The sequence below is a fragment of the Bidens hawaiensis genome, unplaced genomic scaffold, assembly GCF_021521415.1.
Source record: "Bidens hawaiensis isolate Kalapana, Puna unplaced genomic scaffold, B.hawaiensis_p1.1 tig00034657_1, whole genome shotgun sequence".
NCBI classification, from domain to species: domain Eukaryota; kingdom Viridiplantae; phylum Streptophyta; class Magnoliopsida; order Asterales; family Asteraceae; genus Bidens; species Bidens hawaiensis.
Window position 1 is genome coordinate 156,069 of NW_027496009.1, and position 23,400 is coordinate 179,468.

The 23,400-nt window shown below is 39.4% G+C and overlaps 1 protein-coding gene across 1 annotated transcript; it reads right to left on the reverse strand.

Annotated features, from left to right (window-relative positions):
- Positions 1-2,461: 2,461 nt before the first annotated feature.
- LOC143586441 (conserved oligomeric Golgi complex subunit 3-like) lies at positions 2,462-19,724 on the reverse strand. The gene is made up of 25 exons (XM_077067988.1): positions 19,627-19,724; positions 19,438-19,539; positions 19,066-19,149; positions 18,867-18,968; positions 18,660-18,704; positions 18,511-18,585; positions 17,545-17,640; positions 17,214-17,291; positions 16,747-16,832; positions 7,614-7,680; positions 7,453-7,515; positions 7,273-7,374; positions 7,046-7,150; positions 6,855-6,947; positions 6,682-6,770; positions 5,550-5,769; positions 4,835-4,921; positions 4,602-4,718; positions 4,496-4,528; positions 4,325-4,411; positions 3,659-3,721; positions 3,355-3,567; positions 3,145-3,270; positions 2,949-3,049; positions 2,462-2,843 (listed from the first exon to the last, which is right to left on the reverse strand). Exons 2-25 carry the CDS (start codon positions 19,516-19,518, stop codon positions 2,714-2,716), a joined length of 2,343 nt encoding a protein of 780 aa, XP_076924103.1. The 5' UTR covers positions 19,519-19,539; positions 19,627-19,724; the 3' UTR covers positions 2,462-2,713.
- Between the last annotated feature and the right edge of the window lie 3,676 nt (positions 19,725-23,400).

Here is a 23,400-nt window from a genome sequence, read left to right on the forward strand (position 1 = left end):
GTAGCGCAGATCTTCAAACCCTTGATCCGAGTGACAAGGGTATACCAACCCTGGATGCACCTCCAAGTATAGAAGGTCATCAGGCGGTCGACTCGAGGCTCGATACCCAAAATACGGCACACCCATTCGAAATGGCGAACTTTGGCAATTGCCATTGGGTGCACCTCTGTCAGATGAACACCGTGTTTCTCCAAAACACGGTATACGAACTTCGTTAATGGGAATCTTAGATTCCCATATAGGAAGAACGAAGCGTAAACCCCTATCTTGCCCTTAGGGGCATCGTACACCGTCTGGTGGGCCTCCGGGAACTCTGGCTCATAGGGCTCCAGCATGAACTTCTTGACGATGTAATGGTATACATCGACAGAAAGAGTACACTGACACTCGCCAGCAGTACTCTTATCGTCCTAATCGGACGTGGACGTAGGGTTCTCGAGGTAAACGTCGGACTCCTCGACGTTAACCTCCGGGTCATGAGTAGAAGAAGACATTTTTTAAATGTTAAAGATGAAAGAAAGCGGTATCAGGAGAATGCTCGCCGGAAAAGATGAGTATTCGCCGGAAATCGCTTAAAAGGAAAAGGAGAGCGAAGTGAAGATAATGGACGAAATGCACCCTCTCCCCCTTATATACTCATCGCAATGAATGCGATGAATTTAATGCGGATGAGAGAGAAAGCGCAGGCGCAATGCCACGGCGACACGTGTGGATAAAGCAAGCTGGCAACAGGTGTCGGAATGGCGTGTGTCATGAAACTCGCGCCCACGCGCCTGAAAAAGCGTCCTGATTGACCACATGCTGTCACGTCGTCATAACTTCCTGCACATCCTGAAACCGTCAGAAGACGCCAACGTCCCTTCAACCGTTTGGACTGTCCTTATCCTTTCACCAACTCTCCGAATTCCAAAAGGATTCAAAAAGATTCAAAAATAAGAGGGAATATACCCCCTTACCTTGGAAAGCAAGAAACCATAAGACAAGTGCGGGTACAGTGTCAAGGCGAAACCCTTCACATACTTAGCACTTGCAGGGAATTGAAGCCAAGAAGATCGATCTTATCGGCCATGCTTGCGGAAAGAGAAATAACACCCCCGCATGGCGGGAACGTTGAGAACTAGATTGTTTGAAGCTCCAATGTGGAATTGGTTGTTTAACATAACTGATCACTATGTCAAAAACTACCAAAACCTCGTGGAGAATCTACAAGTGAAACTCAACGCTCCCGACTTGCGAAGAGGTTACACCTACCCGCATCATACCCAAAGATCGGGCAGAAAAGTCTTGAATTTTCTGCAAGTGACATTAGGAAAACCGCGGGAAGAATCCCCACGGAGAACCTTAAAAAACGAAAATCCCTCTTTAAAACCCCTTGCTTAAAGTCCAAAAGTTCCCCTCACTTATTAACAATTCATGAGAACAACAATGGACTGGGGGGACTTGAAGAGGTAGGTCCCCGCAAAGCCCAGTTGGACCCGCAAGACTCACCTTGAAGAGGTACGTCTGCGCAAAGACCAACTGGATCCGCAGGACCCACCATGCTCAGAGAGATGAAGACCTTACACGCAGTAAGCCAGCTGTTCCCGTAGGAAAGCCTCCCTTGGTACAGTACCCTGCCTGTCCCCGCAGCTGTGGGTACAAGCCAAGAAGGAAGGCTACCCGCACTAACAGTAAGGCTACACGCATAAGGCACTAACTCTATACTTCAGCAATGTCACCTGAAGAAGGAATGAGCAGGGCGGGAATATTCCCGCCCAAAAGAGCCAGTCCGTACGCTTCCAGAAGATCTTTTGTACTATACCTACCAAGGTATGGACAAATAGACAAGATCTGACAAAAGCAGCCCATGAACCAATCATAGGGTGACAGCTCACTGACAATAGTACGAGGAGGAGCACGCTCCAGTATAAAATGTCACTATCAGCCGCTGCCTACCCACCAACTCCCATCGTGGCACGAACGTAGCCCGTAGTTGGTGGAAAAGGAATATTATACAGCTGGCCATACCTGCTTGAAAACCTACCTTCGGCTATAAATACTCCAACACCTTGGAACGGTATCATCATCTTCTCTCTAGCTATTTCTCTCTATATACACTTATATTCAGAGCAATCTAGCCTGATTCTCACGCCGGAGGGTGGTCACAAGAGGAACCCCCCCCCCCCCCCTCTTCTCAGTGACGAGCTTACGGTGTCTGTTTTGCAGGTTGAGAAGAATAACCATCTTTGCCGGACCTAACCCTCGTGGGAAACATCTACTTAACCCTAAGATTATCCTTAATCTGCCGGGGTCATTTAGTGTTTCTTCAGCTATTGTTAATGATTAGTTAATCAACTAAAGACTATAGTAATAGAATTCAAACCTAACTGAGATAATGTGCAGGTTTTGCAATAGATGCGCATAGAGCTTACATCCTGGTATGATGCATGCTGCAAGTTAGACTGTTATAGTCTAAACTATATGTGTTTAGAAAGTATGACGATTATTTGTAAGAAAACTTTTTATGGTATTTTATAATTTTCAGCAACACAAGTCTATCTGTCATACAATTCTATACAATTAACAGTCCATAAAAATATTAAATTGTTAGTCAATGACAAAAACCTAACAAACAGATCATACACAAAAAACTACAATGATGCCGGAGGTTTAAAACGATTAATGAATTTCGTGCTTGATGATCGTTTTGGCATCTATTTCTGATTATCCAACTTTATATGAGATTATTGAGCTGTGATTCCAGTTCCTGAATGGACACCATACTAATGGTGGTTATTTCCTCCTCATTGTACTCTTTTTTCAGCAGCGATAACACTTGTTCATGGGCTTCTATGATATTCGTCCTGCATCATCCCAAACATAAAAATAATGATAATAATAAATAAAATAAAATAAAAATTCCATGATTTTATGCTGGAAATTCAAGAAAACTAAAATAAACATCTTACTTAATTGGTTTGAAAAGTATTGTACGAGTGGATGGATTTTGCAGATACAGCTTCATTTTCTCCATCACTTTTGGCAACTCGTTCTGCATAGCTGCATTTACCTGTACCAAACGGTTATTAAAATAATATAATTTCGGTTAACCATATTTGACACTAATTATTTATTTAAAAGATAATAATTTGGGCAAAAGCATACCTTTTGGACAATTTCTGCAACCTTATCTGGTGTAGCAAAAGCTTGATCCTTGAGCGGTTTTCCCATAGCTGACTCTAACTTTTGATTTTGACCACCTGATGACAATGCAACTTTGACAGCTGTCACCTTCAAGAAAGACAAAAACAAACACAGATGTGTTATTGTCATGTTTTAATGAAATAGAGTTGTAAGTGTTAAAAAGAAGATAACCTTTGTAACAAAAGATAGCATGGGATCAACTACTGATTTAGTGACTGACATGATGAACTCTTCACATGTGGCCTTAAGGTTTTTCTCAAGTTCCTTCTTTGCATCAATTTGACTTTCCAACACTCGAGGTGACAATGTCCTCGCTAAAGAAGTTGTTGACCTTGACCAGTCAAATAATGAGGTTTGACCTCTAAGAATCCGTCTTAGATGCTCCTAAACACATATAAACCAGTAAAAGCTTTTAAAACTAATTTCAAGATATAAAAGATTATTTTCATTAAAAAGTCTTCAAGGAAATACTAACCAACAAGTGGGAGAAATCTAGTTCCTTGTGTGTGACTGAGAATTCTATGTCAAAAGGTGCAATCTGAAATAAACGTTAAATCCCAGTTAAAATATTAGAGAAAACGGTACAAACGGTCCTTCTGTTTGACCATATGGCAAGCTTAGTCCAGACATTTAGGAGAGGGTTGCACGTTTAGTCACTACCGTAAATCCCAGTTAGTTTGTAACGGAAAAGTGATGTCATGTGACATGTGCCATTCATATCAGGGTTATTGTGTATTTTCAAATTTGATAACCTAATAAAACACCCTTTCAAACGCCATAACTCCTAATGTTGACTTCATCACCTTTGATCAGTGCAAAATCAAAGGTTTAGTGCATAATCGAAGGCGATGAAGTCGACGCTAGAAGTTCTGTAGTTTGAAAGAGTGTTATATTAGGGTTCCAAATTTGAAAAAACACAATTACCCTCACATGAATGGCACTTGACATCACTTTTCTGTTAAAGACTAAACTGGATTAACGGTGGAAACTAAACGTGCAAGTGTGCAACCCTCTCACAAATGTTTGGACTAAGTTTGCAAACTTTAAAATTTCGGAACCAAACTTGCAATATGATCAAACCACAAGGAGCAGTGCAATGTTCTCAAAGATTAATAATGGTAAAAGGGTGGTGAGTCAAGACCTGTTCTCGTAAGATAAGAAGGTGTTTAATAAGAAAAAGTTGCCCATCCATTTGTGATGACCTTTTGGCAACAAGTTTGCTTGCTTTCTGCATCGAATATATATAACAAGCATTAAAGATTTGTTTTAATAAACTATATAGTTTATACTATCAGCAGCTGACTATGCTTACTTGGATGGATAGAGAACAAAACTCAACAGCTTCCTGAACAATGAATAAGAAAGCATTTGCAGTTAGTTACACATTAAAACATAACAATCTGTGAAATCGCTAATACCTGTGCTAAGCCAGTAAAAACTGCTTGTTCCAGACAGTTATATAATTTGGAAAGACAAGATACAGTTTTCTCAAGTGGAGGGTACCAAGTCTTGAAAACATCTGAACTTTGATCCACCTGCAACTTTTACCTTTATATCAGTATAAAAAGCAGTTTGCTAATATTTTTTATCAAATAAATAATTTTACCTTTACAGAAAACAAAAACTTATAAGAAAGTGATCAAGAACTTACAGAACCGGGGTCAGATTGGGTTTGAGTTGACTGTTCCAACTTTCGAGGGTAATCAAGATCTTCATCCAAAGGAAGATAATTTGCTATCTGAGATAAAGATGCAGCAGAATTCAAATGGCAGAATTGCTTATCATATCTTATGAAGGTCTTACTTTTACTATATTGCAAAGTAATCTGATTTTGATATATGTAAAAAGCGTACGCCATTTGTTTAGCAAATAACACACCAAGAAAGTAGAGGACAGTCCATTGGTAGTTCAACAATAATGGTTCATGCTTCTCAAACCATCTTTTTTTTGTGTTTGTACTTATTGTTCAATGTGTACACAATACACATGTAAATGGTTGATAATGTTGCATGTTTTATAAACCTTTTTTCTTTCAAACTTATGCCTGAAATGATCATTTTATTAACCAAACATGTGTCTTGGATATTAAACATAAATAGATTGTTTACAAAAAAATGTTTTATAGAGAACATCAAATCAGCAAGTGGGATTGTACATCCCACTTGTTTATATAATGTTTTGTATAAAGCAACTCTTTATAAACAGTCTTTATGTTTAATAACAAATGCATGTGTTTGGATAATGGAATGAAGTTTATTTCAATTATATTTTGAAATGATGATTATTAAGTATATGTTAGGATCATTAGTTTGTTGTGAAATTATTTCTACAATAAAGAAGGGATTGAGCATAAACATGCCACATACCTCATCACGAATATGAGTACGTGCACGGAAGGTTAATCTTTCATGAATATCTGCTAGAATTCTGTCTAATGTAGGACGTATACCAGCCAAAGATTCACTTCGTCTGCTGAGCTGTTCCCCTATCACTTCTATTTTAAGAATATCCACTAATTCACAAAGAATGTCTAGATTCGTTTCATGAATAAGCTTCGGTCGCAGCGTATCATACAAGTAAGTACATCTGCAAAGCATCTACTGAAATTAGATCAACACAAATAGTGATATAATGCGGGTTTTCCAGATATTAGAACTTTAGAAAAATTTTTAGAGCATAATATGATTAAGCCTTATTACAAGTGAATCAACAGGCTAAAATGGCATTGTCGTTCTACATGGCAGACTGAGCTTGTTACCAATGTAGTGATGTTTGATGAACGATACAATCTCCAAAAGACAACATATTTCAACAAATATAGTTAATCAAGCTAGTATTTGTGCCCGCACGATACTGCATGTTTGTGTATTTCATTAAGCATAGAGTATTTACAATAGTTTATAAATTACACATAAACCCATGTAAAAAATTAGAGTCGAATATGCATACATTAAAATATTCATGTTGAATGGTAAAAAGGGTAAATGGCATCAATTTACAAAAAAAATTAAAAAAATAAAAATAAAAAAAAGAGTAAAATGTGACTCAGTTTTGATGGTGTGTTCGTTTATGCTTCGATCACTTGTTACCATTAACAATTTGGTTTTAAACAAAATTTACATCGATATGTAAATAACAATAAGCACGTCGCAACGACATACTCGGAACTTTATGGTCCACATGGCATAACATAATTGATTAAAAAAAAGGAAAGAAAAACAAAAATAAAAAACTTTTGGGTCATGGTATGTTTCAAGAGGCCCTTTGTAACTTGGAAAAAGCCATGCTAAAAGCGGTTGTAAGAAGTGAATAGTGTTGTTCACTCGCAATCAAAATTTACCTTTTATAATATATATAATATGGTGTGTTGCTAGACTATTGTTAAATTAAACTTATGGTCAACAAAGGAAAAGGGAAGAACAGAGAGAGAAGAATTATGTATGAATATAAGGAATAAAGTGAAAAATATATAATAGGCCCAAAGAGAATGAAGCATACAGAGGATCTATCAAAGGAGCCAAACTTGAGATATCCTCTGATGTTGATGGAAAAAAATGGTCAAATAGTTGGTGCTCCAGCTGGCATACCTGTCAAAGTGATTGCGTACACTGTTAAACAAGTTCCTATTAGCTAATGGAAAATCATGAAAAATGATCTTCATAACTATCTACCTGCATCAAGTATGCACACCCTGATCTTGTTAATGAAGGTAATGTCTCCTTTTTGGAATACTCCGAAATCCTTTGTGATACTATGCCTTTCACCTAGATGACAATTGCAATTGCATCAAATAAAGAAAGCTTGATAACCTGACAAACATAGCATATAAATAAAAATATGAAATGATTATAGATCAGCTCACCAAAGATAGCCGTTGTTCACAATATATTCTGTGACACTCAGAAAGAAGTTGAACATATTCTTTCCTTGAAGCCCTTCTTTCAATTTCTTCTAGCACCGGTTTAAGCTGCATATATGCCTACTATTAGCTTATTCTTTTACCGGATAGCAGAATAATATGCAGACATTTTAAAATTTGCAGATCCAACATTTATATACTAGGGAACTTAGAAAGTGAGCTATTATTACCTCACTTGCAGCTGCCTTGAAGCGAACATAAATGATAGATGCCTCAACACCCTCAAAAACAGCAGCTTTATTTCCGCTACTACCGCGAAGGGCACTTTGGACCTTTCCAAGAAAATAATAAATAAAAATAACTTTTTGAACATTCCATATTAGCAAAGAAAATTTGCTCAGATATGTTACCTGAGAAGTACTGCTTTTGAGAACAGAAAGAACATGAGCGCGTATCATTCCCAAGGCTCGAGACTGTAATTACATTAACTCGATATAATCTCAACCGTTCGGAAAATTTCAAATTGAGAAATTTAAAACTTGATTTATAGAAGGAAAAGTGTGCTACATACTTGAAGTTGACGAAATTTGACAAGATAAACACCAGACTCAGCGTACTGTGGATTATTTTCAACATACCTAAATATTGCACAACATAGAGCATTTGTATATAAATGCAAAAGTTCGTTCAAATGAATGCAAGAGTTATGTAAAGAAGAATATGGTTGTAGTGAAAGTAATGTTTATTACTTGAATGTGTGAATAATACAAAGACAACTACATCTATTTATACACAAACAAACCCTAGCTTTCAACCCATAAAAGGCCCATGGGCTTTAACCAACTACATGGGCTAAAACCCTAATTATAACTAAATACAACTAACACTCCTCCTCAAGTTGGAGCATAGATGTTAATCATGCCCAACTTGTTACAAATAAAATCTATCTGAGCTTTCCAGAGCGGTTTAGTTAGAATGTCTGCTAGCTGAAAATTTGTCTTCACATGAACTGGTTGAATAGATGGAGGATCAGTTTGTGTGCCTACTACTCGATCTCTGATAAGGTGGCAGTCGACCTCAATATGTTTTGTCCTCTCATGAAATACTTGATTCTTGGCTATGTGAATGGCTGATTGACTATCACAGTATAACCGCATCAAGTCATTAGAAACAACCCCGAGTTCTATGAGAAGACGACATACCCATGTCATCTCTGATGTTACATCTGCCATGGCTCTATACTCCGATTCGGCACTTGACCGGGAAACCGTGTGTTGCTTCTTACTCTTCCATAATACAAGATTTCCTCCGACAAACACACAATATCCGGTGGTAGATCGTCGAGAAATCGGACAACCTGCCCAATCTGCATCTGAGAACCATGATATCCGACCATCTCCTTCTTCCGTGAAGGCACCCATACGACAATGACCCTGATCAGAGTATAATATACCCAAACCAGGTGAGGTCTTAAGATATCTTAAGACACGAATGGCAGCATCCCAGTGACCGGTGTATGGCGCAGCCATAAATTGGCTCAGAACACTAACAGTAAAGGAGATATCCGGTCGTATGATGGTTAAATAATTAAGTTTACCAACCAACCGTCTGTATCGCTCAGGATCTTTCATTGGATCTCCTTCCTTTGGGAGGAATTTCTTTGTAGGAAGCATTGGGGTATCAACAGGTTTACAACCCAGTAAGCCACATTCAGTCAACATATCAAGGACATACTTTCGTTGGGAGAGAAGTATTCCTTGTGGAGAGCGAGAAACTTCTATGCCAAGGAAATACCTCAATCGACCTAAGTCGCTGACCTGAAACTAAGACTGAAGAAACTGCTTGAGTTCGGTGATCCCGACCTCGTCATCACCTGTGATTATAATGTCATCCACATAAACAACTACGATAATCCTCTTTCCTTTCTGGTGTCTAAAGAAGACAGAGTGATCGTAGGCACTCCGAGTCATCCCAAACTGTCCCATAACGCTAGAGAATCGACCAAACCATGCTCTGGGAGACTGTTTAAGACCATATAGAGAACGACGTAGTCTGCAAATTTTCGAGGCCTCCTCCTCAACAACGAACCCTGGTGGCTGCTCCATATATACCTCCTCCTCAAGAACACCATTAAGAAAGGCGTTATTGACATCAAGCTGGTGGAGCGGCCAATGATTAATGGCAGCAAGAGCAATACAAATACGGACAGATGGCATTTTAGCAACTGGCGAGAAGGTTTCATCATAATCAATGCCATATGCCTGAGAATACCCTTTTGCGACCAACCGAGCCTTCAAGCGATGTAAGGAGCCGTCCGGGTGTAGTTTAACCGTAAACACCCAACGACAACCAACAATACGCTTCCCTTTAGGAAGTGTTTCAAGATCCCATGTATGATTGGACCTTAGAGCCCCAATTTCGTCTTCCATAGCCTTTCGCCATCCTGGGTGAGCGAGAGCGCTCGTCACATTTTTGGGAATCGGGTAGGAATCAAGAGTAGTGGTGTACGCATGAGATTCAGGAGATAGGTGGATGTAGGCAATATAGTCCTGAATTGGGTAACGAGTGCATTTCCCGGGTTCTTTGCGAAAAGAAATAGGTATATCGGGTAGTGGTGCACCAAGAGGATCATAAACGGGTGTATCAGGGGTAGCTTCTAGTAAATGTGTCGGATCGGGTAAGGATGTATCAGTGAGAGGTGTAGATTGTTCGGATGCAGACGGAGGATCTGAGGGTATTTCGGGGTTGTGGCCTGAATGTGAATCAAGTGTCTCTGATATTTGACCCTTACCTCGCCTAGCATATGTGAAAAGCAGTGGCGGAGGTTCTGTCGGTGGGTTAGAATCAGCAGAGATTGGATCGGTAGAGGGAATCGACACAGGAATGGTGGGGAGGAAGGGAGATGTGGGTATATCGAGGTCGGGAAACGGGTCAGAAACAGGAGTGGAACACTCGGGAAAGTAAGAAGACTCGTGAAAAGTGACATCGGCACTAGTAAAGTATCGGTGAAGTGATGGGCTATAGCATCGATACCCTTTTTGAACCCGTGAGTAACCAAGAAAGACACAACGAATGGCTCGGGGATCAAGTTTGATGGTTTTCGAACGATGGTCATGAACATAGGTGACGCAACCAAATACTTTAGGTGCGAGAGGAAATGGATCATCGTTGGGAAATAGTACAGAAAACGGTGTTTTACCATGAAGAACGGTTGAGGGCATGCGGTTAATCAGATATGTGGCAGTGAGAACGGCATCTCCCCAAAAACGATGAGGAACACGTGATTGAATCATGATTGTGCGAGCAACATCCAATATGTGACGATTTTTGCGTTCGGACACACCATTTTGTTGAGATGTATAAGCACACGATGATTCATGAATAATGCCGTTGGTTTTTAAGTATGAAGAAAAGTCGGTGGAAAAATATTCTTTAGCATTATCAGATCGTAAAGTTTTAATGGTGGTGTTAAATTGGTTTTGAACATAAGCATTAAATTCTCGAAATATGGAAAATACCTCACTACGAGATTTCAACAAATAAACCCAAGTAGTGCGAGAATAGTCATCAATAAAGGTAATAAAATATTCAAAACCCAACGTAGATTTGATAGGGCAAGGACCCCATACATCAGAATGCAATAGTTCAAAACAAGAACTGACTCGTTTGGGCACCCTAGGGGGATAGGGACACCTGGTATGTTTACCAAGTTGACACGACTCACAATGAAAATTAAAAGACGAAAGTGGTAAATCTGGTCGCATTTGCCTCAGAACCGCTGTAGAGGGATGACCTAACCGACAGTGAGCCTCCCTGACAGCGGAATCACATAAGTTTGCTACAGGATGCGAAAACGGGGATATACGATAGAGACCTCCTGATTCAAAACCAGTACCAATTACCCGGTTTGTTCCTAGTTCATGGAAAACGCAGTGAGTTGGGTAAAAGGTCACAAAACAGTTGTTTTGTTTGGTAATCTGACACACTGAACAAAGACTGGTAGGAAATTTAGGAACAAATAGGATATAAGACAGTTTTAGGTTTTCCGAGTTACTGATGGATCCTATGCCGGGAACGGGACATGAAGATCCATCGGCAAGACGTACCGGTGCATGGGAAACATTTTGAAGACTAGAAAAAATACCCCGATTCCCAGTCATGTGATGTGTGGCTCCATAATCAATCACCCATGATAAGTCAAGGCTAGAAGGTTTACCTGAATGTGCCGAGCTGGTTTGAGGATGAGGCAACTGGGAGGTAAGAAACCGTTGAATAAGATCATGCTCCTCTTTAGTAAATGTATACATGTATTTATTTTCGCCCATAATGATACACGAAACTGAAAATTGACTGAACAGTAACAAGTGCGAGTGGAGGGCGGGAACAGATTTCCGGCGTAAACAGTTACTCGTCGTGAACAGTAAATCCCGGCAGCGAACAGTAATTCCGGCAGCGAACAGTAACTTTCCGGCAGTGAACAGAAATTCCGGCAAACGAACAGTAACTTCCGGCAGTGAACAGTGACTTCCACGTGAACAGTAATTTCCGGTCTGGATAGTGATTTCCGGCGTGAACAGTAATTCCGGCGATGAACAGTACTCCGGGGTGAACAGTGATTCCGGCGTGAACAGTATTCCGATGAACATTGATTCCGGCGTGAACAGTGATTCCAACGTGAACAGTTACTCGTCGTGAACAGTAAATCCCGGCAGCGAACAGTAATTCCGGCAGCGAACAGTAACTTTCCGGCAGTGAACAGAAATTCCGGCAAACGAACAGTAACTTCCGGCAGTGAACAGTGACTTCCACGTGAACAGTAATTTCCGGTCTGGATAGTGATTTCCGGCGTGAACAGTAATTCCGGCGATGAACAGTACTCCGGGGTGAACAGTGATTCCGGCGTGAACAGTATTCCGATGAACATTGATTCCGGCGTGAACAGTGATTCCAACGTGAACAGTGCTCGTCGGTGAACAATACTTTCACGGTCGAAAAAAAGGATTTCGTGACAGGACATAACAACAAGGCAGGAGCTTGTTTCAGATCTGAAGGCTGCTGGTGACGGCTGGTCAGACTCGGGTTCGGGTCAGATCGCGGCTAGGGTTTGTATCGAGAGCCGTAGCTCTGATACCATGTAAAGAAGAAGATGATTGTAGTGAAAGTAATGTTTATTACTTGAATGTGTGAATAATACAAAGACAACTACATCTATTTATACACAAACAAACCCTAGCTTTCAACCCATAAAAGGCCCATGGGCTTTAACCAACTACATGGGCTAAAACCCTAATTATAACTAAATACAACTAACAAGTTAAATATAAAAAACTCTAGTAAAACAGTTTTCACCTAAACAAAGATTTAGAGTTCTCTTTGAAAGAAGAAAATGAAAGAGGAATGTTATTAGACTATATTGGTATCATGTTAGGATTCTATATTATTTAAGATTGATTTCAATCAATATCAATCAATCATACCCAGTAAAATCCCAGCGACAGCAGAGCTATAGGTAGGGTCTGGGGAGGGTGGGATGTAGGCACACCGTACCTCTATCCAAAGGAATAAAGAGGTGGCTTCCAGAGAGACCCTCGGCTCTAAGAACATGTGTATGAAGCAAAAAAAAGGAAATCAAAGTTTAACAGTTATATAAAAAACTACTACTAATTATAATAATATTAATAATAAGGTCACAGTTTAACCGCAATATAAAAGCTAATAATAATAATAATAATAAAATATGTAAGGGAAATACCATTATGGTATGTGACCTAAATAAGTTAAGTCTAAGCCCTAAGGTATTCAATTCTCTCTAAAAATCCTTAACTTTAATTCTACTTCTCCACGAATTCCTATTCTCAACCATGTCCTCGGAGAGGTTTAGGTCTATCAAATCATGCCTAATCCTCTCATCCCAAGTCAATTTCGGTCGTCCTCTACCCCTCCTCCCCTCTATAGTAATGTTTTCTACGGATCTAACAGGATTCGTCGTCTGTCTTCTCTTTACATGTCCAAACCATCTCAATCTCCACTCTCTTATCTTGTCTGCTATGTTCGCCACCCCTAATCTCTCGCGAAGCACAACGTTTCTTATTCTGTCTAGCCTTGTGTGCCCACACATCCAACGTAGCATTCTCATTTCTGCTACCTCCATCTTCCGCACTTGTGCCTTCTTGATGGCCCAACAATCTGTTCCATATAGCAATGCAGGTCTAACTGCCACCCTATAGAATTTTCCCTTCAGATTAGTCGGGAAACTCTTGTCGCACAATATACCTGTGGCTGCTTTCCATCTACACCATCCTACCTGAACTCGGTGGGTCACATCACTGTCTAATTCCCCATCGCTCTGTACAAATGATCCTAAATACTTGAACTTCGTTACCTGCGGGACCACCTGCCCTTCAATTGTGATGTGTGCGTCTTCACTGTCGTTTATCTCACCAAAATCACAGTGTAGGTACTCCGTCTTAGATCGGCTAATCTTTAAACCTTTTGTCTCTAAGGTTGTTCGCCACTCCTCAAGCCTCATGTTTAGATCTTGTTTTTTCTCAGCAAGTAACACAATATCGTCTGCGAACATCATGCACCACGGGAGAGTCCCCTGAATCGACTTTGACAACTCATCCAAGACTACTGCAAAAAGAAACGGGCTCAACGCTGACCCCTGGTGAAGACCTACCTCTACAGGAAAGAAATCAGTATCCCCCACTGGCGCACGGACACTTGTTTCACTCCTGGTATACATATCCATAATTATCTCTATGTATTTCCTGGGCACTCTTCTACCCTCCAAGCACTCCCAGAGCACCTGTCGTGGCACACTGTCGTAGGCCTTTTCTAGGTCAATAAACACCATATGTAGATCACGCTTCTTCTCCCTATACGTTTCCATTAATCTTCTTATAAGGTGTATTGCCTCTGTGGTGGAACGCCCCGGCATGAAGCCAAATTGGTTGACCGTAACATGAGTTTCTCGTCTAAGTCTAACCTCAATCACTCTTTCCCATAGCTTCATAGTATGACTTAGTAGTTTGATTCCTCGGTAGTTACCACAACATTGGGCGTCTCCTTTGTTCTTATAGATAGGAACTACAACGCTGCTCCTCCACTGGTCTGGCATCTTATCTGATTTGAGAATACTATTGAACAGAGTAGTTAACCACATGACTCCTTCCTCCCCCAGACACTTCCACACCTCGATGGGTATGTTGTCTGGGCCAACCGCCTTAGACCTTCCCATCCTCCTAAGTGTGTCCTTCACCTCTTCTCGTGTGATCCGTCGGCAGTAGCAGTTATTCGATTGTTGTCGTTGAAAGTTTGTGTTGTCATGTTCTTCTTGGTAAGCTCTCCCATTGTTAAAAAGATTGTGGAAGTAGGTTTGCCATCTTAGCTTGATGTCCTGCTCCTTGACCAGTACATGCCCATCTGTATCCTTTATGAACTTCACCGGTCCTAGATCTTGCCTTCTACGCTCCCTGGCTTTGGCAATCTTAAACATAGCATGTTCCCCCTCTTTTGTTTCTAGACTTTCATACATCCGTTTAAAGGCCGCCTTCTTTGCTTCCGCCACTGCCTTCTTTGCCTCTATCTTGGCCGTTTTGTAGTTGTCCCTCAATTCCACTCGCTCCTCCTCATTCGTGCACCTCATTAGCTCCCTAAAACATCCTTGTTTGTCCCTTATCTTGTCTTGCACTGCGTCATTCCACCACCAAGACTCCTTATGCCCACTTGACTTTCCTGTTGTGACCTCGAGAGTCTCCTTTGCTACTTGGATGATCTTTGTCTCCATAGCTTCCCATATATGAGTTGAGTCCCCATTTAGTCGAGCCCGCGTATGCAGTATGAGTTTATCCTTAAACAGTAGGAGATTTTCGTCCTTCAAATTTCCCCATCGAATTCTCGGTGTACCTTTCTTCTCTCGAACAGTCAGCTTATTTCTGAAGGCTATATCAGTCACTAGTAGTCGATGTTGAGTCACAACTGCCTCCCCAGGTATGACTTTGCAGTCCTTCCACCAACGTCGGTCTCCTCGCCTCATCAAAAGGTAGTCAATTTGCGTGTCGCGTCCGCCACTGCTAAAAGTGATTAAATGAGAATCTCGTTTCCTAAAAAAAGAATTTATAATACCTAGGTCATGTGCCACCGCAAACTCTAGAAGATCTGTTCCGGTCTCATTCCTATCACCAAAACCGAAACCCCCATGTACGGCTTGAAAACCATCGTTAGCCTTACCAATGTGTCCATTAAAATCACCTCCTATGCAAATCCTCTCCCCCCTTGGTATGCCCCCTACCACTGCGTCTAGGCAATCCCAAAATTCTCTCTTTTCCTGATCCCCTAGGCCTACATGAGGCGCGTAGGCGGAGACTACTGCCACTACTTCCTCTCCTAGTACTAATTTCAACACCATAATCCTGTCATTATGTCTTATCACCTCCACCACACTAGTGTGTATTTCCTTAGCCACTAGAAACCCCACTCCATTCCTAGCTCCATCAGACCCCGAGTACCACAACTTATACCCATTACACTCAGCCCCTCTATGTCCTTTCCACTTAGTCTCCTGGAGGCATGCTATCTGAACCCTACGTCTTTTAAGCACATCTACCAATTCTAACAACTTACCATTTAATGTTCCTACATTCCAAGAAGCCAAACGCAATATACGCTCCCTATCTTTACTCTTTCCTACACCCCTCGATTCAGGACATGGTCTCAGGTAATAGTCATGGTTCCTACGCTCTATGGTTGCAACTAATCACACAAACACAAGCAATAGAACACCAAATCAATAATAATAATAATAATAGTAGTAGTAACAAAAACTAATAATAATAATAATAGACACACGGCACACAGTAACAGATAAATTGGACTGACTACTCTAGCAGCATCAAGGCCTATTGCCAACAAAAATAAAAGATATGAAACGATCTCACCGGGATTTTAGCAAGTCACCAATATTGAAACCGGGACGAGACACCGTGAGCTAACGAGAATAAGCTAGAAACGTGACACAATCTACAACCCTTGAGTTTCGGCGGCGGCGGCGTTGAGCGGCGGCGACGGCGGAGCTCCGGCGACGTGTTACGGTGGCGGCAGAGGGTGAATCAGCTAAGATCCTTCAATGATAACACCTCGCAGCAACCCAGCAACCTCCACAGAGCCTTAATCGTTTTTCCGGCGGCGGCAATAGACGACGGCGGCGGCGGCAGTTAACAACAGTAGCCGGAAACAACAGTACAGCGAGAATAATGAGCTGCGGTGGTGTTATGGACGTGTTGGAGAGCTCCGGTAAGGGTTAATAGGGCTGTTGTTACCTTATATAATAACAATCGAATAATAGCCTGATTAAACCACGAAAACACGTCGGAATTGAACGAAATTGAATGGAATTGAACGGAATTAAACGGGATTGACGATACTGATGATCAATTGGAGGCTAATGCAGGTGCAATTGAGCGAATCGGAGGGTAATTAGAGTTGAATTGGGGTTAATTTCTAGAGAGAGAAAGTGGTTTTTAGAGAGAGAAAGAGAGAGAGTGTGTGACCGTTTTACAGGAAAATATTTAAGTTGATTTACTTTCCTAAAATAAGTTTATTTCGCTTCCATATTATCTAGTTTTATATATAAATAGAGGTATCACCTCACAGTCAATTCAGTAATTATGCATAAGAGCTAGTGCTATGAGCAATTTACTTACGAGATGCACTCATCAAGCTTTTTAAGCTGTGGAAGAAAATTTTCACTTGCAACATTTGTATTTGAAGAGTAGAAACTGGTAGCAACCTGCAGAGATATTATACATAGAAAGATAATGTACTCATGGAAATGCCGCATGATCTATTAAAAGATGCCTTAAGTATGTTGGCATTTTTGTAGTTTAACCAAAAAATAATTATAGGTAAGATGATAAGTAGTGTAGCTCTGCTAGAAAACGAAGAATGGTCTAACAAACTAAGGGAAAACAAATCCTTGTCAACAATGTATACTTGGATCTAGATTCTTATTGTAGTGCTGAGAAATGACTGCATTTCTTTATTCAACTAACCGTTAAGCTACTGCTAGGTACAAACTGAAAACTTGTTACCTAGATGTTGTTTTTAGAAAGAAAAAGTAACTGCTTTTACATTACAGCTTACAATAAGCACACAATGATTCATGACTTACGTTTTCTAGTTCATCAAAATAATTGAGTTTGCTGCGAAGGGAGTCTGCAAACTCTATCAATCTTTGCTTCTCTACAACCTGCAATATAGACATGAAAGTATAAGATAGGTTCAAAGAATCTTCATCATTTCATTAAACTAAAAAACACAAAAGTTAATAAAATGTCAGTTTTTAGCTTGCAACATTTGATATCCATAGAAAAAAAACCTCTAAACTAGATACAGCAAGAAAAAAGTTAATTTTATTAAAAACACTTCACGAAACTTTGGATTGTCACACGTGAACAAGAAAAGGAAAAACAAGTTTTAAGAGGAAATCAAACGGGACCCACCATTCGGTCACATGCATTATGAAGGGTTTTGGTCTTCGTTGCCACAACTTGATGTTGCATTTGTAATTCATTGAACAAATCAAGAGTTTCATCAACCTAAAAATAATAAATCCATTAGAAATGAAAGAATATAATTGTTCATCAACATGAAGAAAAGCTTCTTGTTCATGTAGTTAAACGAACAAACATGAACACATGTCTCGTTCGTGCACGTTTGTTTACATCCGTTCTTTTAGGTACATTTATGTTAGTTTGTTTACGTTCATTTGTGTTCATTACTTTAAGTTTATTCGTTTATGAATTCATGTACTGTTAGGCCCATTACAATTTTGTCTAGTTTTATTAAATTAGAAAATCACCCATAACGATTTAGTCGAGTTTTATGATTTCTGTTGGCCGAACATACTAATATTAACATTAACTTTTAATTGGTGTTTGCTTAGTTATGTGCGTTTATATCTGTTTATCTATGTTCAGTTATATTCGTTTGTTTATGTTCTTTACGTTCGTGAACCCGTTCATTATACTATTAACGAATGAACATAAACCAACATAAACAATTCTATTTCTTAACAAACGAACACAAACAAGAAAACCCTATTCCTATAACCGTCTGTGCTCAATCGTTTGTTCAGTTAAAGATAAGCTAACAAACACAAAAATGCACCATTTGTGGTCGTTTGGTTCATTTACAGGCCTAAGTGGGGTAATCATAGTTGGGTAACGGTTCAATACAGAAAATTTTGTAAGGACTATGTGATGAAACAGGTCAGGTTGGGTCGACCCGACACATCTTTTGTCCAAAGTCCAAACCTTTATTATAAAACTGGTGGTTGAGTTGACAGTTATCTATGTTATTCCAGCAAAAAGAAAGTAGTAGTAGTAGTAGTAGTAGTAGTAGTAGTAGTAGTAGTAGTTTCCACTTGAGAAATTGTAGAAATGAGAAGATTTATCAGAGGCGTATACCTGTTGAAGAATACCGTCGCATGTTTGTATCCTTTCAGTTAAGGTGTTAACATATTGCTGATACTTCTCTTCCGTCTATGGAATAATATTATAAATCAGATTCCAAGACAAACAAGAAAACAACAAGGCGAAGAGAAAATCCTACTAACCTCTGATTTCATTGCTGCTTCAAGATCAGTAAACCATTTGTAGAACTGCATCAAGGTGAATGAGAACTCAGTAAGTCTTTTAACTAAGTAACTAAACATTCAGTTTAAAAATACAGCATCTACAAGCTTGCATTTAGCATGTATACTTAAACAACATAATATATAAACTATCTAATTGCATGCTGCTATTATGAACCAAAACACCACCTGGTTTGTATTGACCAAAACACCGTCTATTTCCCCAGATTCTTCCACAGTTCCATGCTTTGTAGAAACAGATAAACCATTATTCTCTTTGGATATATTATCCTGCAACCGCAAAATCATATTATCTGTTTCAGTTACCAGTCTCAATCCACACAAACAATATGCATCCAACTAAAACTATCTACTAGCAAAACCTCACCAACTTGGAAGGAAATGGCCGCTCCACAGCCGCATGAGACAATGCTAATATCGCAGCCTGTTGCTGCTCGGTCAACGGAGCATTCTGTCCAATAAAAAACACGCCATCACCAAAATATCATGTTCTTCCATACACATTGTATATTATCATTATATTAACATGTTTTTCATTATGTTTCTTACACAATCTCATGATTTCTAGAGAACTAGTGCAGCTGTTAAATTCTCAAGTCTATGCCTAAATTTGTACTAATTTCTGCAACTTCTGATGACCTAGGTCAATTTCTAATGATAAATCTACTTAAAACTATTAACTAAAACTGAAATTGTAAAGTATAGAATGAGTAATTGAGAATATGAATATGAATTAAACCTGTTCCCAGGTTGAAGCGAAATTATAGCCTCTGGAAACAGCTTCTGAATTCGGAACTCCGGTTCGTGTGGCACTAGTCATTTTGCTTACTCTACTCGTAAACTGATTGATAAAAGTTGAAATGTTAATAATATTATCAACTGTAACTGAATTAACGATGAAGAAATGAACCAGATCTGACGTAATTACCTGATCCGCACACAAATCGTCGCAGTTGCTATTAGATCCAGTTTTGCGTTTGCCGGACAAAGGGAGATCGGTTTCAGTCTGTTCAGGTTTCACAATAACTTTTTATTTTTTTTATCACAAAAGTACATAATTTTATATATTTAGATTAATAACCAAACTCGTTCGTGTCGGGTAGCCTAAGTTCATCATCCGAAGACCGCTGGTGGTAAAACATAGTTAGAATATGAGTCAAATTTGAGACCTTGCGACCTTCGGCCCAAATCTTTACTGTAACATCCTACTTTCGGTTATATTAATAAAATAAAGTTCGTTTATTTTATAGCGGGTCGTTATCGGTTTAGTTGAATAGAATATGAGATGGACTTGTGTTGGGTAAATGGATATGGGTTATGAACTTGGGTTATGGAGGAATGAAGGAAAGACCATGGGCTTAAGCCTATGATCAAAATATATATATACCCTTAATCCTCCATTTAATTCATTTACACATATCCCTTACATCTCTCAAACACACACACTTAAGCTCTCTCTCTCTCTCTAGCCTCTCTAGCCGAAATATAGAAGAAGAATCGGATCCCGACCCAAGGTATGATAGTATTTTGTTGTATGAGCTTAAATCCGGTAGTTATGCACTAAACGACGAGCCGACACCGTTAAACCGTTTAAGTCACGAGATCCGGGTGGATTCGGGTATAAACCGAACCTATGATGAGCTTAGGAGTCACCCTAGCTCAGATCTGGATTGAACGGGACGAAAAACGGTGAAAAACGAGCTAAAACCCGTTTTTCCGGCGAAATCGCGTTTTTCCGGCGGCGCCGGAATAGTGGTACGAGGATAAAGAATGTCAGGGAATGTTCTGACATCCCCTGACCTAACCCTAGTTCGCTAGGGAGTAATTGACGAATTAGAAGCGATTCGCTAGCTGATTCGTCTAAGGGAATATAACGAACTAGCTTTGATTCGTGTACTAATTCGTTAAGGAAAGATTAGCGAACTAGCATGTCATTCGTTATGGAAATAAGGGCGAACTAGGCCATTCACTAAGGCCATTCGCTAAGAGAGGGACGAATGAACCCCCTTCTTTATAGGGTTCATTCGTTGACCAGATTAGTTCGTTAAGGTCCAATTCGCTATAAGGACCAGTTCGTTAAGATGTCTGTTTCGTTACAAAGGCATATTCGCTATAATGGCTAATTCGTTATGAATTCCCATTCGTTAAGAACTGAGTGACGAATTAGAACTTTGAAAGAATGACAGAACAGTCCCTGGACTTAGAAAAGAATGATTTAATTACAAATAAACCCTTGAACTTTTAAGTAGCATATTATTCAATGATTCAAAATGCTAATGGAAAATGTGATAAGACAGTTAATGAAAATAAAATTTTTCCAAGCTGACCTGGCAGCTTAACCCCATCCAGGGGCTCTGCCCCTTGGACCCCGCTAGGGGCTGCCGCCCCTAGAACCCCGCTGCCCCCGGACCCCCGTTCGTTGAGGGTAATGATTAAACTAGAAAGGCGATATGTGTAGTGATAGTTTGCTGAAACGTATAATTATTATACAGTTAGTCGTGCACAGCTCAAGAATGGAATAACCGTAAACGGTGAACGCAATCGCATTGAGGTGAGTTTCTAGCCCCACTTCCTTGTTATGTTTTCGGGGCTGTGTGCATACTCGATGTGATAGTTAATACACTTATCTTAAGTGGTAAGTGTATGCCTTGTATGATGATTGTTTGACGGTGCGTGAACGATCTTCGGATATTGCATGTACCGTCAGGTGGTAGTTAAGATATGATTGATAAGTATGATGAAAGATATGATGTATGTATGAATATATGATGTATGCATAATGTATGTATGTTATGATGATGGTACGTGAACGCTCTTCGGAGATTGCACGTATTGTCAAGGAAAGTATGTATGAACAGGTACGGTACAGTTACACGAAACAAAGGGACCAGACCCTTATAAAATCTGTGATGTTAGAGACCATACCCTAATAATATCTGTGATGTTAGGGACCAGACCCTAATAATATCTGTGATGTTAGGGACCAGACCCTAATAATATATGTGATGTTAGGGACCAGACCCTAATAATATCTGTGATGTTAGGGACCAGACCTTAATAATATCTGTGATGTTAGAGACCAGGCCCTTATAATATCTGTGATGTTAGGGACCAGACCCTTATAATATCTGTGAGGTTATAGGGCGAAAGGCTCTTTAAAACGTATGATTATGTATGTAAAGGAAGTATGAAGGTAAGAATGAAAGTATATGCACTTACGTGTGTATGTAAGAAAGTTAAGAGGTTAAGTATGAAATGTAAGAAGGTATTGTATGATTATGTGATTAACTAGAACTCACTCAGCGTAGCTGACTTTTAGTATGCACGCAGGTGAGTAGGATGAGGCAGCTCGCTTGAGGAGACACGTGGCACTGAATAAGGGGCTGGCATCGGAAGACTCAAGACGTTTAAGTTTAATGTTTTGTTTATTTTGAAAGACAAGATGTTGTTTTAAGACAAGAGGTGTTTTGTTATGAAATGTTTTATGAAAGCTTTTATATTCCGCGAATGTTTTAATTAACTCTGATATTTAGAACTGCGTTTATGAGTAAATCCAACACGAAAGTAGGGCTACCGGTAACGGGGCCTTACATTTACTTTCTCTCCAATATCAGTTAAGTTAAAGTTTATTGACGTTTAAATAATATCATCATAGTCCAAGTTGTATCGGTATACAATACCGGTGAATTCTTTGCACTATGATGCGGGCTTTCGGTCCGTATGAGTTTGGTTCGTTAGAGTACTGATGCGATAGCAGCACTTGATAAAGCAATCGATACTTGTTTTACATCAACTGGAAACTAAAAAAAAGAATATTGATGTCGATGTTGGTTGAACAACATTTGTGTCGGTACTTTTACGTTACCGTCATTCGATATAGCTTAATGTTACAACCCTTATTTAAAAATTTAAATTGATTTTCTAATTACTTGTTCATAATAGTTGATATGAATAATGATTGATTAGCTAACATGCTTGTAAGAACACACATTTCATTGCCATGTAAATACATTATCAACCAAAATGTTATATGAATATTTTCGAGCTTTGGTCGAGGACATTCAAAACATTTATAATTAGGTATGTAGTAAAATGATAAAATACTTCCTAATATTTTCCTGAACAAAATTATGGTCATATAAAACATTTCAACATTCAATAACATGTAAATATCTGACAAAAACCCCAATTAAAGTGAATTATGTTTCAAGACTGTAAAAACTCTTACGCTAGTCATTACCTAGTCATAAACCACCACTGGTTACATACACGTTATTAATTCCAAAGTTAAGTGAATTACAACACACATTCCACCTACACTTTGTTTTAATTTAAAATCCCATCTAAAATGATTTACGCACTAAACTTTATAAGTTTTTTTACCCACGTATGATTCCTTTTGTAAAACGAGTCCATGAATTTGCAAAACTCTTGTAAGAGTAAACGGCGATTTTCGTTTTTTTGTTTTGTCTAAATCTGCGGCTTTAGCCCAATAGTTTTAAATCTGCGATTTTCGTTCATGTGATTACATTTCACTTGCAAATAAACCTGACCCCACTAACCCTGTTAAGTCTGGTCGTTAAACCAACAACATGTCCCTCACGTGAGGGCATTTCTATTCTTTTTCTCACCAAATAAACCTCATCCCTAATTCTCAAGCCCCTTTCGCTCTAAGGTGTATTTGGGGGGGAAATGACAAAAT